Source organism: Lipotes vexillifer, unplaced genomic scaffold, assembly GCF_000442215.2.
Source record: "Lipotes vexillifer unplaced genomic scaffold, Lipotes_vexillifer_v1.1 scaffold247, whole genome shotgun sequence".
Lineage (NCBI taxonomy): Eukaryota > Metazoa > Chordata > Mammalia > Artiodactyla > Lipotidae > Lipotes > Lipotes vexillifer.
In genome coordinates, this window is record NW_006794161.1 from 399,127 (window position 1) to 414,259 (window position 15,133).

Here is a 15,133-nt window from a genome sequence, read left to right on the forward strand (position 1 = left end):
TTCCTCTTTCCCTTCCACAGTAGCAAAAAGAGAAAGCTCATTCAATAATAAGCACTTTGACAGGCCCAAGCTGGGGAGGGCGGCATTACTGTTAAATAAAAGTGAATGTGATCTGCTCCTAATGCCACACCTTCTGTGACTCAGGTAAAGTGGGGTCAATGTGTGACACCGTGATGCAGGTCATGCCCATAGAGAGGGAATGAAAGGTGGAGCAAACAATCCTTTGGCTGCTTTCTTGTGGTGGATTTTGAAGTTGCCCATCTGGAAAAGTCAGGCAACCAAGTCTACTTTTCTCCTCAGGAGTAGGTTTTGAGTTTAAATGGTTTAAAAATTATGTGTATTTTGGCCCATTCATTTCACAGGAAACATTTTAGTTGAAAAAAGTTTTCCTTCTTTTTATTATAAAGAATAAAAATACAAATAACTACAGAAGAAGATCTATCCCCACCTTTCTTCTGAAATTGCTGAAAGGTGTTTCTTCTTTCTCTTTTTGTCTTGCTCTTCTAGATGAAATTAAAACTGCTTTGTTTTTTAGTGCATCTCTTGTCTTTTAAGTGAGAGCAGAAGGAATATGGTAGCAATTAAAAACAACTCACCAATTCAGGACCCTGTTAATTTAAAGGGAGGTGGGTATAGAGAAAGTGGTGTGATGGAGTTTGTCTCTAGCTCTGCTGGAGGTGAGGGCATGACCTAGAAAGACTCTAGCTCTAAAACTGAGCTATCATTAGTAACATAGCTATTGAAACCTAACTTTCAGTTTGAACTTTAAGTCTGCCCTAGAAGACGACCTGTTTTCTTAATAAGCACTCTACACGAGGTCATGTTTATGTAATCTGTCCTTAATTGGGCTTTGTAAGAAGGGGATTCAGTTTGGGACCTCGACCAGTGGACCGGTACCAAGTGGACCTAACTTATTAGCAAAGGGGATGGTACCCTAGCCTTAGTAGAATATGCACAGTAATAGATTCAGCAGTTAATGATTAGCAGTCCTTGTAAGGCAAAACATAGAAAATCTCTTCTTCCCTCAGCTAACAGTATCCGAGCTAAGTCACAAGTTATTTTGTGAGCTGAGAGCTGGGTGGTGTTCCAGGCAGATTTACATGACACTTTTCTTGGTGTGGTTTGCAGATATCCCGACAAGGGCTTTGATGATAATTATTGCCGCAATCCTGATGGCAAGCCGAGGCCATGGTGCTATACTCTTGACCCTGACACCCCCTGGGAGTACTGTGCAATTAAAATGTGCGGTAAGTTAGGGTCAAATTTATTGCTTCCTTTTCCTCTCACAGACTGGATCTAAGCAGGCGATTATTAGTTGAGACAGGTTAACAACTATTTTACTTGATACTTTTAACGTGTATAGGTTTTAACATTTTTAGAATGTGTTACATAATCCTACCCAATCTTTTGCATTTTCAGGGAGCCATTATTTTGAAAGAGATACACACACAAGTGCACACGTACACACAAAACATTTATACTTATGGTAAAGACTTAAACATTCTCATGTTACCAAGAAAAAGGGAAAAAAATTCTACAGAGGGAGGAAAAAGATCAGGGATTATGTGCAGTATCATAATGTCATTAGGGCCATAAGAGCTAGGACCTCGGATTCTTACCTTCCAATCCTGTATCCTTTCCCTCCCTATACCCCCAGACATAACATGGACTGTCAACTGACTATGCACATCTTCTGGTGAATGACAGAGACTGCAATGTAGAAAACTAACTAAGTCTAACAGAAGCTTCTCCCAGACATCTTTAATCTCTAGAAGCTGATCCTCACCTCTCTGGCTGTCCTTATACACAGCCTACATTCTCTTTCAACCTCTTTTTTTTTTTTTTTTCCGGTACGCGGGCCTCTCACTGTTGTGGCCTCTCCCGTTACGGAGCACAGGCTCCGGACACGCAGGCCCAGCGGCCATGGCTCACGGGCCCAGCCGCTGCACGGCGTGTGGGATCTTCCCAGACCGGGGCAGGAACCCGCGTCCCCTGCATCGTCAGGCCGACTCCCAACCACTGCGCCACCAGGAAAGCCCTCAACCTGTTTTTTAGCAGTCCTACTATCCTTCTACATACTGGCCTTTACCCAACTTTCCTGAGTTTATGATAAAAGCTTCTTTTCTTACTTGCTTTGTGATATCCCTTTAAATCTGTACACTTGGTCCTCTCCTCCACAGTTAACTCACAAATTTTTATTCTTTTCTGAAATAATCCTGGATAATAATTAGACGTAAACATGCTTTTATTTCTATGTGTACAGTCTTATTTTTTGAACTGGATCCTAAAATGCTTTCAAATCAGAATTGCATAAATTTAGTAAGGTGGAATCATGTTATAAATTGGCTGGCTAACATAAAGATATGTATATCTAGAGAGAAAAATGTAAAGACATACAATCAGGTACCAGCACCCAGAATGATAAATATACAATTATGAGGCTATGGATAGGGATTTGCATATTTCCCTAGATTGGCATGATTACGCTCTTTCTTTGAACAGACTTATTCAGTATTATCTACACTGTGATACTGCCAAGGTAAATATCTCTCCACTTAGACCTGCTAATAAAAGGAAATGTTTTGGATGACTCAAATAAAACCCACAGAAAGGAGATGTGTCTGGCATATGTGAAATAACTGCAGAATCTGGAAGGCTCTCAATATGAACACAGTGTTCCAAGGAAACTGAACCATCTGTTTGGTCCTTTAAAATAAGGGATGACTCTTGTGACAGTGTTTCTCTGTATAGATTGGTTAGCTCAACTCAATGAGTTTTTACATCTTGTTAATTTGTCCATAATTCTAGACCAGCTAGGTACAATAAACCAATAGTTTCCCCTCCATTTTTCTTTTTGTGTGTGTTTTAGGCACTCAAAAATCATCTCTGGAATAAGACCAGTATAAACAGATACACACACACACACACACACACACACACACACTCACTTGCATATTCACTGGCACGTTCACCTTTCAACTGGCATGCATAAGACTGGCTATTTTTAAAAGACATTGGGAGAGGAAAAAAATAGAATGAATATGACACTTCTAACTATTAGATAAATTTCTTTTTCTTTTCTGTCCACAGTTAGCTATTTATACAACTACCATGCGACAATTCTGATGGCTTTTTTCAACAGAGGGTGATGTTTATAGGATGCTAATTCTAAGAAAATGGTGGTAGAATTTGTGACCCAAACCTATATACAGTATATAGTATACACAACCTATATAGTATATACAACCTATATAGTATTAATATATACAACCTATATACAGTATATAGTATATACAACGTGATGATTAGGGAGTGCTGACCCTCCTGGGTTCCTCTGTATCCGTGAGTTCATCCAACCTTGGGATCATGTAGTACTATAACATTTACTATAGAAAAAAAAACAGTGTATAAATGGACCCATGCAGTTCAAACCCATGCTGTTAAAGGGTCAATTGTAGTTAAGATAAAAATATTTTCAGGTTTGGGAATATTTTAAAAATGTTTTATTACAGGACAGATTTTAGTTTCTAACTTATATATAGAGACTACATTTTTATTAAAATTAATGAAATAAAGTGACATTCAGGAATTTTGGAAAGCATAAGAGAGAATGTCTTCCAGATATTTTGGCTTATACATATAGTAAAGGCTACAATGCAAAACTAAGGAATTTGGTGATGGTTTCAATTGTGTATTAATTTTCTATTGCTGCATAACAAATTATCAAAAACTTGGTAGCTTAAAATAACACATATTTCTTATCTCATGATTTCTGTGTCATGAGTCAAGGCATGAGTCAGGTGTGTCCTCTGCTTAGGATCTTACAAGGCCACAGTCCTGGTGCCCACCAGACCTATTGTCTCATCTAAGACTTGGTGTCCCATTCCAATATTCCAATTCAGTTTCTTGTGGTTGTAGTGCTGAGATCCTCAACTCCTGGATACTGCCTGATGTTTCCTACCACATGACCCTCTCCACAATATGGCAGTTTACTTCTTCAAGGCCAACAGGATAGCTTTCTGTTACTTTCAACCTCTGACCTCTGAACCCTCTTCCATTTATTTATTACGAATATTTTTCAAAGGTATTAAAATTTTATAAGCCAACTTTACCCAAGATTCTGCACTGGGGATGAATGTCAAAAGGACTTGTTCAGAAATCATATCCTTTAGAACTTCCATATAATTTCTTTCCCCTTAACACAGAGTTGTGAAAGGTAAAAATAACAGTTTTTGTTTTCCTGGGAAAATAGTATATCTTTATTTGGGAAAATGATTGAAAAATAACTGGTCAGTTTTTGCCTCCACACTGTGATTCGATGCAGAAGGCTCTGCACCTGCTTTTAAAGAGCTCACCTGATTAGGTCAGGCCCACCCAAGGAAGTCTTCCTTTAATTAATTTCAAGTCAACTGACTGCGAACTTTAACTACATCTACAAAATCTCTTCACTTTTGTTGTACAACACAAGCTAATGGGAGTGGCTCTCCCATTATATTCACAAGTTCTCACGCAAGGGGAGGGGATTATAGAGTGTACATCAGTGGATAGGAATCTTAGGGGTGTATTAGAATTCTGTATACAACACATATTTACATGCACTAGTTGTAAGAGGATATTGATTGTCACTTTTTATTTGTATCATTTGATTCTTTGGTGAGCTTTCTGGTTTTCTCTCAGTCCCAATTGCTTGAATTCATTCTGAGTTTTCAATGTTTGAAGAAAAGAATAGAGTTTATGATTGTGTCACTTGTCTCCTCTAAAGCTGAAGGGGAATTTTAAAACTCTTTTTTTAATTATATAATAACTGTATAAGAAGGTTATAATTGCTACCATTTATTTAACATCTACAGAAAGATGCTTTCCATCTACTGTCAATAATCCTTATTTCAATTCTACAAAATGACTGTGATTAGGTAGGCCAGTGAGAAAGGTGTGCAAAGACACGATGGGTGAAGCAGCACAGCAATATTCAAGACATGGTAATTAGGTTGATATGGGTAGGGATGGGGTAGAGACAGAGAAATGGAAGAAGATAAGAAAAATAAGACTGATGTGAGGCAGACGAAGGAGGATTCAAGAGTAGCCCATCCAGTTGCCATGAGAAACACTGAAAAATTAAGCAGGGAGAGTGGTCTTATCTGATTTGTCATCTAGAACAGTAGCTTCCAAATCGGTGTCTATGAAACCCAGGGGAACACAAAGACTGTCCTAGGGGTTTATGGGCATGGATAGGTTAAAGGGCTCAAATTCCAGCTCCTAGTTTTCTATATGAATGCTTTCCCAAAGTCTTCTGCTTGAGATGCATGTGTTCCTAAGGAGTCAGTCAAGTTCAACTTCCTCCCTGACCACTGACAATTGCCCTTTGCTACTTTATTGAAAAAAAGGCAAACTGCTCATCCTTCCTGAATATTAATGTGGTACACTGTCCTGGGGTGTAAAAACCTTGGGGACACTAAACAAAGAGACCTTTGAAAATACTATATATTAATGCTGTTTATCATTTACGTTCTGCTAATAATTGTATAACTCTATCCATAACATGTATACATATATATGTATATTTGTGTGTTTGTGGCTGTGCATGTGTTTAGTATAGTGTGCACTTATCTCTTAGAATTTTGTGGTCACAAGAAATTTAAAAAAAAATTTAAGTATATAAAAATCTTTGAGGAAAGTTTGATAGGTGAGGAATAAAAGACTCTCCAACATAAAATAAAATACATTACACTAAAATAACATTCTGTGGGTAAAGTGGAGTGGAAAAATGATTCAAGGAGAAAAAGAACTTGATAATGTACATTTTATCCAGAAAAAGGTATAGGTATCAAATCACTATGGTATTTAGAGTCCATTAAATCCATTTAGAAGAGTGATATAAAAAATTTCAATTTAAAACTATGGGTAGTTAAAACATGCTAGAAATCACATCTTTTGCAGCTATTTAAACTTAGCATAAAAAATGTAGATGTCAACTTAAAAACAAGAGAGGGAATATAAATATTTTTTCAAAATTATTTTAGTAACAGGAGCAAAAACAAAAACAAATTTAAAAAACCAACAACATTTGAAGACTACTGATCCAGAATTACTATGTATTCTGGGTAATTAGCATGGAGAGGGCTGAGCAAGGAGGCAGGTGCATCTGATAAGAGTTGATTTTAACAGGCAAGTAAGAAAGAGAATGTGAACTAAGGCAGTAAGCACTGACAAAACAATGTGAAGGAGGATGTGAGCAATATTAAAGAGTTAGAATGTCCCATATATAACGATGAGTTGGATAATGTAGGAAATGAGAGGGAAAAGGTAAAGGCTAATATTCTTCTTAAGTTATTGGGTAGATGATACATATTTAAGAGAGGTATAAATTTGAGGAGAAAGATAATAAGTTTGGTTCTGCTTATATTGAGATACAGGTGCTTCATGTCTGTGCTCAAAGTACATCTAAGTTCAGTCTTCCCTGAAGGTCATGCAGAGTCATAAGTGAATGTGATAGCAGAAGCCTTGGACATAGTAGCAATCCCAGGAAGCATAGAGAGAGCATAAAGAGCTTTTGCCCCTTTTCTATAGAATTCATTAAATAAATATTTGTTGAGTAGCTCTTATAAGTCTCATGCTTTCCTAGATGCTGGGAACTTTCCTAGAAGTGAACAAAACAGACCAAGATCTATGATAAAATTAAAATTTCAGAATTTTAGCATGAACTAGTAAAGTAAAAGCTGACATTGCCTTGACACTGGGCTGTTTACACCAGATTCAAGGTTTTGAATACTGCTCTCAATTCCTTTTATTTGTTAAAAAGCTGAATGAACTACAAATTTATTCTTGTCACTTTGCTTCCAACTTTCAATCTTACAATTAGTATAACACTGAAAGTGAAGGATGAACATTGCTCATCCCCTGACAAATGTGTAGCAGGGTATTCTGGGACAGGCCTTCTCAGTCCTCCTTCACACCATGTTCTTCAGAAGGTGATGTCTACCTAAATGGCAGCAGCCCACACATATTCTGGCTGTGTAACTTTTAACAGACTTCCAAGAATATGAAATTTTAAGACACTGGAAATATATAGCAAAATTGGAAGTCCCATGCAGTGCTTAAATGAAGTACTGATTTTTTTATGGTTTTCCCCTATAATAATAACTTCATATTCTGAATAAGAGTTTGTTCTATACGTTAGTTCACTGCTTTTCAGAGAGAAATAATATTTGTTGGGACTAATCGTGCTTTTCTGAAGTGAACTTTAGTAGCTCTTTGGCAACTGAAAAGCTAACTTGTGGTTAATGTCCCTTATCTTGTGGTTGATGTCCAGTAGATATCCCATTGAGTATTTAAATAAGTTGGACTGAAGATATCTTTTACACATTATTGAGAACCCCAAATTGTCTGTGTGGGTTACATGAATCAATATCTACTGTATTGGAAATTAAAACATAAATTAAAAAACATTTAATTCATTAAAGATAATAAGCTCATCGGATGTTAATAAATGTAACATTTTAAAAGAAAAATAACTATTTTTTTCAGAAAAATAGGGAGGACAATGACGTTGTTTTAGATTTTTTGTAAATTTCTTTAATGTTACCTTAATTAGAAGACGATAGCTGAGTGTCTCATATTTGCTTCTGCATTCAGTCTTTTGGGATATCATACATCAAGAGCAACTGGAAATTCCACTGTAAAAAGGACAAGTGACATCTTAGCATTGTTATGAAAACAGTTTTGACCTCCCAGATCCCTGAAAAGATCTCTAGAACCCCAGGTATCCCTCTGAGAACAACTCTCTTGCTACATGTCATACATGTAAGGCAGATGTCCCATTAAAGTACACCTGCTAGGATATACCTGTTGGCTGTTCCAATTGTTCCCCACCTTTTACCACCAGCAACTTGCCTGGTTGGAGACTTTTAACATTTATTATCTTTTTCTCTGATTTTCTTCATTTATCCTATAGAATGGTCAATCTGCTTTTTTTAAGCTCTCTTTTGCATGATTGGTACCACCATTTACACAGTTTAAAATCCAAAAGCCTAGAACAATCCTAAACATGCTCTTTCCTTCACTCCTCACATTTGATCCATCATTAAGTCCTATCAATTATATTTTCTATGTATCTATCAAATCTCCATTTCACTTCATCACTGCATTATTATCCAAGACAGCATTATTTTTCATCTAGAATATTTGGGTGGCCTTCTGAGTGGAGCTATATCCACGTTCACCAGCTTTCCCCTCCAATCCCTTCTCCACACTGCAAACAGGATGACATTTTAAAAAAATCTGAATATATCATTCCCTATGCCTAGCATACCACACACATACACAACAGTTTAAAACTCTTAAATCATTTCCTTTGATCTTAGGACACAGACAAAACAAAACCATCCTTTACTCCTCCACCCCTATCTTTAGCCTCATATACATTTCTCTCCATGCTCTCTGTTCCAGCCAGAAGTTTTCTCCCTATACCTCATATTGTCCATATTCTCATTATAGTTCCTTCACCCCTGCCATCTCCTCTCCCCTGAAAAATTTTCTCTTCCTTCCTCACCTAGTTGACAGCTACCCATTGTTCAAATTTCAAGTCAGTTATCATTTCTTCATTTGACTTCCCCTGACTCGGTCAAATTCCTTATTATATATTTATAGCAACATAAACCTCTCCTTCCATGTACTTCTCAGAATTTGGTTTTTACATTTATTTTTGAAGTTATTTGGTTAATAGCTGTCTCCATCAAAATTTGTAAGCTCCAACAGAGTAAGGACTAGGTTGTTTTTGTATTCCACAGAGTTACCACATTGCCTTGCACGTGACAGGAGCTCAACAAGTCTTTGTTGAATGAACCACGGTTAGCTTCCTGCTCAGTGGTAGTTTTCATTTTCTTTTAGTGTCTCCTGGAATTTCTTTTATGCTTCTTGATTTTCATATGAAAACTTGGCTTTTCCCAAACATTGCCAACCAGGAAGATTTGCTTCATACCTTCTTCCCATCACCTCAACTCATTGTCAGTTTTCATGCTTATATGAGCTAGTTTTGTTCCTTCATTGCTTGATGTCTTGATGGCTTTTCATTCAACAAAATAAACAAATCTTGTCATATTTTACCTTATTTTTCACTTCTTCTTTCTTTTCCTTCTTACTTTTTAAACTTCTAGATATGTAAGTGTCCACAGCCATTTTTTATTTTTAAGAGCTTTACTGAGGTATAATTGATATTTTAAAACATCACATATTTAATGAACACAGTTTGATAGGTCTGAACATATGCATACACCCATGAATCCATCTCCACAATCAAAGATTATAACCATATTCATCACCTGCAAACATTTCCTCCTGCCCCCTCTTGCCTTTGTGTGTGTGTGTGGTAAGAATACAACTCTCTTAACAACTGTTTAGTATACAACACAGTATTGCTAACTATAGGTACTATGTACAACATAGTATAGTAGATCTACTATACATAGTAGATCTCTAAAACTTATTCACCTTGCATAACTGAAACTATTACCTGTTGAACAACTCTCCACTGCAGAAATGTGGCTGAGGCAGATCTTTGATAGTTAAGATTTCTATCAAAATTATCATTGTGGACTGAATTGTGCTCCCCACCACCCACAATTCATATGTTGAATTCTAAGCCCTGAATGCATTTGGAGATAGGGCTTTTGGTAGATAATAAAGGATAATGAAGTATAATGGCGGGATCCTAATCCAATGGGATTTGTGGTCTTATAAGTAGAGGATGAGAGTGATCTCTCTCTTGCCCTACCATATGAGGACATAGCAAAAAGGTATGTCTATACCTACATCTACAAGCCAGGAAGAGAATTCTCACCAGGAACCATTGGCTGCCACCTTAATCTTGGACTTTACAGCTCCCAGAATTATGAGAAAATATATTATTGTTGTTTAAGTCACCCAGTCTTATTTTGTTACAGTAGCTTAAGAAGGTATGTTGCATTGGTACTACATAAAAAGAATCCTTCCTCCTAGTAACTAGTGTACGCTGGCATCATTTTAAAGTAATATGTAACCTTTTAAACTTCAGTGTCTTTGTGTGTTGGGAAAATAATCTTAGCAAATTATTTTCTTTCTTAAAGAAAGCTGATTATTTCTCTAAATTTTATTAATTCATCCAAGGCCAGAACAGAGATTCATAGAAATATAATCCTCTTATTGTATTCTGTGTCAGGAAAAAACAATGCTATCAATATCCTTTCTCGAGGGAAAGATCTTGTATTGGAGGTCTTTTCCAAGTCATCTTCTAAGGAGTAAGAGTATAGGATTGAAGATCTTTCATGAAAGTCTTGTCTTTTGAGTATTTTATACCAGAAACGTCTTGGATAAAGTCCAGAGAAAAGTTTCAGACAGGAATCCCAGGTCCACATGGAAAGAAAACGTGCAAGCAATTTGAGGTTTGTGCTTTGGAGGTCTTTATACTATTTCCCCATGTCAATTTTAAAACAAGAAGCTCTTTAAATTTACATTGAGCCTGATCCTGCCCTCTGCGGTCCAAAGAGCACAAGTCTGTTGATGGGAGAGTAGCTTTACACACTGTTCTAAATATCCAGGGACCATCATAAAGTAAATCCTATATTTCAGTTGGTCTTCAGTAGTTGGGAATAAGAAGTGGGTTGGGTTGAATTATTCCAAGAATAATCAGGTATTTGTCCAACGGCCTAAGAAGCAAGTTGTTCTTAACTACAGGCAAAAGAATAGCAATAGCTTGTCACCACTAAGAAATCCAGGTTTTTTGGAGGGTTAAGGGGACAGTAAACATAAGGATTTACTTATTGTCCATGTAAAACTTATGGATCCCTAGGTGTGGTTTTCTGTAATATACATTTGCACTCACATTCTCCAGTTACCATTCACAGACCTCTGTCAGGGCCTTGTGGCCTCTCCGCAAGGATTTGGCTAGTCTTTCACAGAGAAAAAGGTTCGATTTATTCTATGTGGTCTTGTTGTGTTGATCTCTTTCTGTTGGGGGGCAAGAGGGTTTTCCCAACAATTACATAACAGTTAATGTTCATTCTCTCAACAAATGTATTCAAACCTTAAAGTTCTCTACCAAATAGTAGAGCAATCAGATCATAGCAGGTCCACACCAGCAAAGTGAAATTAGTGTCCAAGAGGCAACCATTATACTTGATCATGTTCTAACAGGACAGTGAAAAATTTCAAGAGCAAATGTTTTCTTTAAAGCATTTCCAAATAGAAAACTTCGTGTCAGTCATGAAAGAAAAACATTCCTTCACTCAAAGGCCATTGAGGATCATATAAATATCTTTGCAACTGCTTCCAAAGGGTGACCACCACTGACACTCCTGGCAAAATGTTTTGTGAGGAACTCTCAGAAGAGTTCCTGGTATTTTCAGTGTGAGCCTGGTAGACATACTTGCAAAAACATTTGTGGATGTGGGGATGCAGTATTTTAAAAACATGTTGCTTTGGCTAAACTTGATAATCTTCAGCTGATATTGGGGATGTTTCTGTATTTCTTTAACTCTTCACTAGGCCACTGGAGACTCTTCAGAGCCTTCCTTTATTCAGGTCTCATGTTTAAGTATTAAGTCCAAAGGAACAGCTTTCCCAACATTTAATAGCCCTTTCCCAATCAATTGGCATGAAACATTTGTTTTGTTTTTGCACCAAATTTTGATGTTTATATAGTGGGACAGCTGAAGGAGTCTATTTTATGGCAGTTCAGGAATAATTCCTTTTGTTCGAATCATAAGTATTCATGCAGGCAACAAAGATTGGACATTTATATCACAGTTAAATGGTCTATGGACAAATCATTCATCATGGTCCCAATCAGATAATATTTATTAAACAGCTGCATGAAGTCGCAAAATAACTCTTACTAATTGATGAAAACTGTAGTTACCTTGTTGTACTAATATATCTTTTTTTGCCTATATTATTTATTCTATACATTACCACCAGAATTATGTAGCTTTTGTTTATGGGGTTACTTTTAGCAGCTGAATGGGAAATGGGATAAATACAGATGCACTAACTTCAGAGGGTACTTTTTAAATAAAGAAAAATACTATGTGAATACTGCTAGTTTGTAGTTAAAATAAAAATAAATATTTCCACTGAATTAAAACACAACAATAAGTAACATTGTCAAGTTGTTTTAGTTATATATTTCAAAGTTACAGATGCTTATTAAAATGAGACAAAAATAATATTATTTAGATTCTTTACATCTTGATAGGGCCTGACTTAGTCAGCTCAGGCTGCTGTAACTGAATACCATAGACAGGGTGGATTCTAAACAACAGAAATGTATTTCACACAGATCTGGAGGCTGGGAAGTCCAAGATCAAGGTGACAGCAGGTTTGGTATCTGGAGAGAGCCTGATTCCTGGCTCACAGATGGTTCATACTTTGCCCTGTGTCCTCATATGGTAGAAGGAGCAAGGGAGCTCTGCAGGGTCTCTTTTATAAGGGTACTAATCCCATTTATGAAGGCTTTGCCCTTACAACCTAAACATTTACCAAAGGGTCCAACTCCTAATACCATAACATGGGGATTAGGATTTCAACATATGAATTTGAGGAAGACACAAACATTCAGTTTATAGCAAGGCCTAATGAAAATTTGTATTTATTCTGTACAATATTCTATTTTATTAATGTGCAGTAATTCTTTGTATTCTGTAATTTTTGTAATTTCAAAATGTTCTAGTTTCTACCTCCAAATTAGAATCTATTAAATAATCCAAATTATTTAATCCAAATCCAAAATTTTGGTTTTCAATGTAACCATTTTAACTTACATTGTCTTTTAGTGAATATTTAATGACTCCCTTAAAATAAGTTTATATCATAAGTTTTAAAATATAATAATGAAAGTTTAGAAAAAAATCTTTGACATAATTGTTCAAATGAGGATTTTATGATAGCTACTTTTAAAGTGAAAGGTTCTTTAATTAAATCTTGCTGGGAACCTCTGAAGTTGAGGTGCAAAGTTAGTACAACAATTCAGGTCTCTGAACTTGACACTGAAATTTTAGTGTATCAATCAGCAGTGAAATATTTTCCTCAGTATTCTTATATAGGTACTCTTTTCTCTGACCTAGGGTTTTGTAATATAGATATTTCTTTTCACAGGGACTCCTAAAATTTGAAAACTTTACCCTCAAATTAGAAAAATTTTCATTTTCTACTAGCTTTTAAATTGTATCATTCCTCTTTTTTCATTGTTTAGGTCGATGTCTGGAAAATCATACTAGAGTCCAAGGAGCTCAGTGTGTTAATCTCTGATGGGCTTAGCCTTGAACTAGATACTTAGTGAGATGTGATAGGCCCATATCTAGCCAAAGGTGGCCCTGGTTGACTCATTAAGACTGGATCCTTTGGTTACAAGTTCACAGTGCTAAAATAGTACTGAGAAGAATGGATCAGTAATACACAAATAAAACAAAACACAGAGAGCCGTGGTACCCAAGTCAGGCAATGAAATCTGTGATTAGTGGAAGCGCTTTTGCTCTGGTTGCCCTAACTCTGACCTGCCTCCCATTGTCAGTATTCTGAGTCCTAACTGAGGTCACAAGTTTGCTGCCCAGGAGCTTGTACCCAAGAAGTGGGGGGATCAAAACTTTTCTTCTTAAAATGTTAAACTAATGAATTGATAGATTCCTGGGGACATTCGTTTTGTCTTCTTTCACATCATAGTTTTATAATTAGAATGATATATGTCAGTACAAGCTTGAACTTTTACCTGTTTTAGAGTTGTCACCCTTTTTAAAGACTTCCCACACATACTCATTTTCCTCAAATCATGTTAACAATCAACACAAATCATCAGAAAAATAGCTTAGTAATATTTGTTTTAATGAAATATAGTTCTAACCGTCAGAACCTATGAAATCCATCTTATTTTTTATTTCATCAAAGAACTTCAGGTAATATTAAAATCGTAATGAACTTGGTTAAACAGCACCAACATCTTCTATACAAGTAATTTCTCTCAGTCCAAAATTTTTGTTCTTCCTAAATCAATATATATTACCAATATCAATACATATAAATTCTCTAAGCCATCAACTCTCAATGACCATTCTATAGGTCAATCTCTGGACATTTTCTCATGTCCATTTGAATTTCCTTTTAATTTAGGATATTTCTGAGCTGCATTTCTATTCCCTAAAGTAGATACATAAGAAATAAAAACACATTTTAAGATGAGCTGAAGAGATTTGTTTTTAAAAAGAAGAGTTATTAAAAGAGTAATTTTTGGAAATCTGTACATAAAACATCTAGTGATTGGGATGGTCATTAATTAATCCTCCTTTTTTTTCCACAAAACTTCACAGAATAACTCCAAACTTAGGCTCTACTTAGTTTGCATGGAACTCAATGAAATAAAGCATTCAGCCACATAAGGTAGTAATTATTTGTAAGAAAGAAAGAAATTTAAAATAAAGTTAAAGAGCCACTTTAAAAGAATTTACACCATTAAATATGGAACAATACTATAGACATCCCTAGCCTCTGAAGGCATGTCTAATTCTAACCTCTCCTTTGGAGAAATGATGCACCGAATTCCAGAATGGATGAATCAAAGACATTTATTCACTTCTTAAACTATCTTAGAGGGTGTCAGCTTGAGTTTTATGCAGAGGCACCTTGAGTAACCATTTAGGTTATAAAGGTAATTGGGGAGTTTACATGGAAACAAACATTTTCATGAATGTTTTGAGAAGGTATATGAATTTCTGTTGCTCCAGAATGTTTTGAGTTATATTTTATGCAAGTGAGTAAACCTTAAGATGAAAGATGGAGTTCAAGTTGTGGTAAATTTAATTTTGTACTTTAAAAATTTTCTTACTGAGATTTTCAGGATCTTCATGAAGTATGGTAAAGCACTGCAGTTGGACTAGGAAAAAGGCAACAAATAAATCTGCCTAGAAGCAAGTAATATTTCTTAAATGCCAATAAGTTGATTAAGAAGAAAAATGTAACATATCAGCTTAGAATATATTTATTATTTTAGAGGAAAACCACGGTTAATACCATTACCAACTTTTAAAATATTTAAATAAACTAATTTTAGGAGTAATTGTATAGTCATTTCAGAAATACTGTATATTTGGCATGTATAAGTTATAGTGACATA

General features: G+C 35.8%; 1 protein-coding gene across 2 annotated transcripts in view; it reads left to right on the forward strand.

The window, feature by feature from the left end:
• The window catches only part of HGF (hepatocyte growth factor), an 81,035-nt gene that overhangs the window by 34,242 nt on the left and 31,660 nt on the right, over positions 1–15,133 (forward strand). For both annotated transcript variants that reach the window (XM_007467032.1, XM_007467033.1), the window contains exon 7: positions 1,129–1,247. In XM_007467032.1, the coding sequence (XP_007467094.1) occupies positions 1,129–1,247 (119 nt within the window). The remainder of the gene's footprint in view (positions 1–1,128; positions 1,248–15,133) is intronic.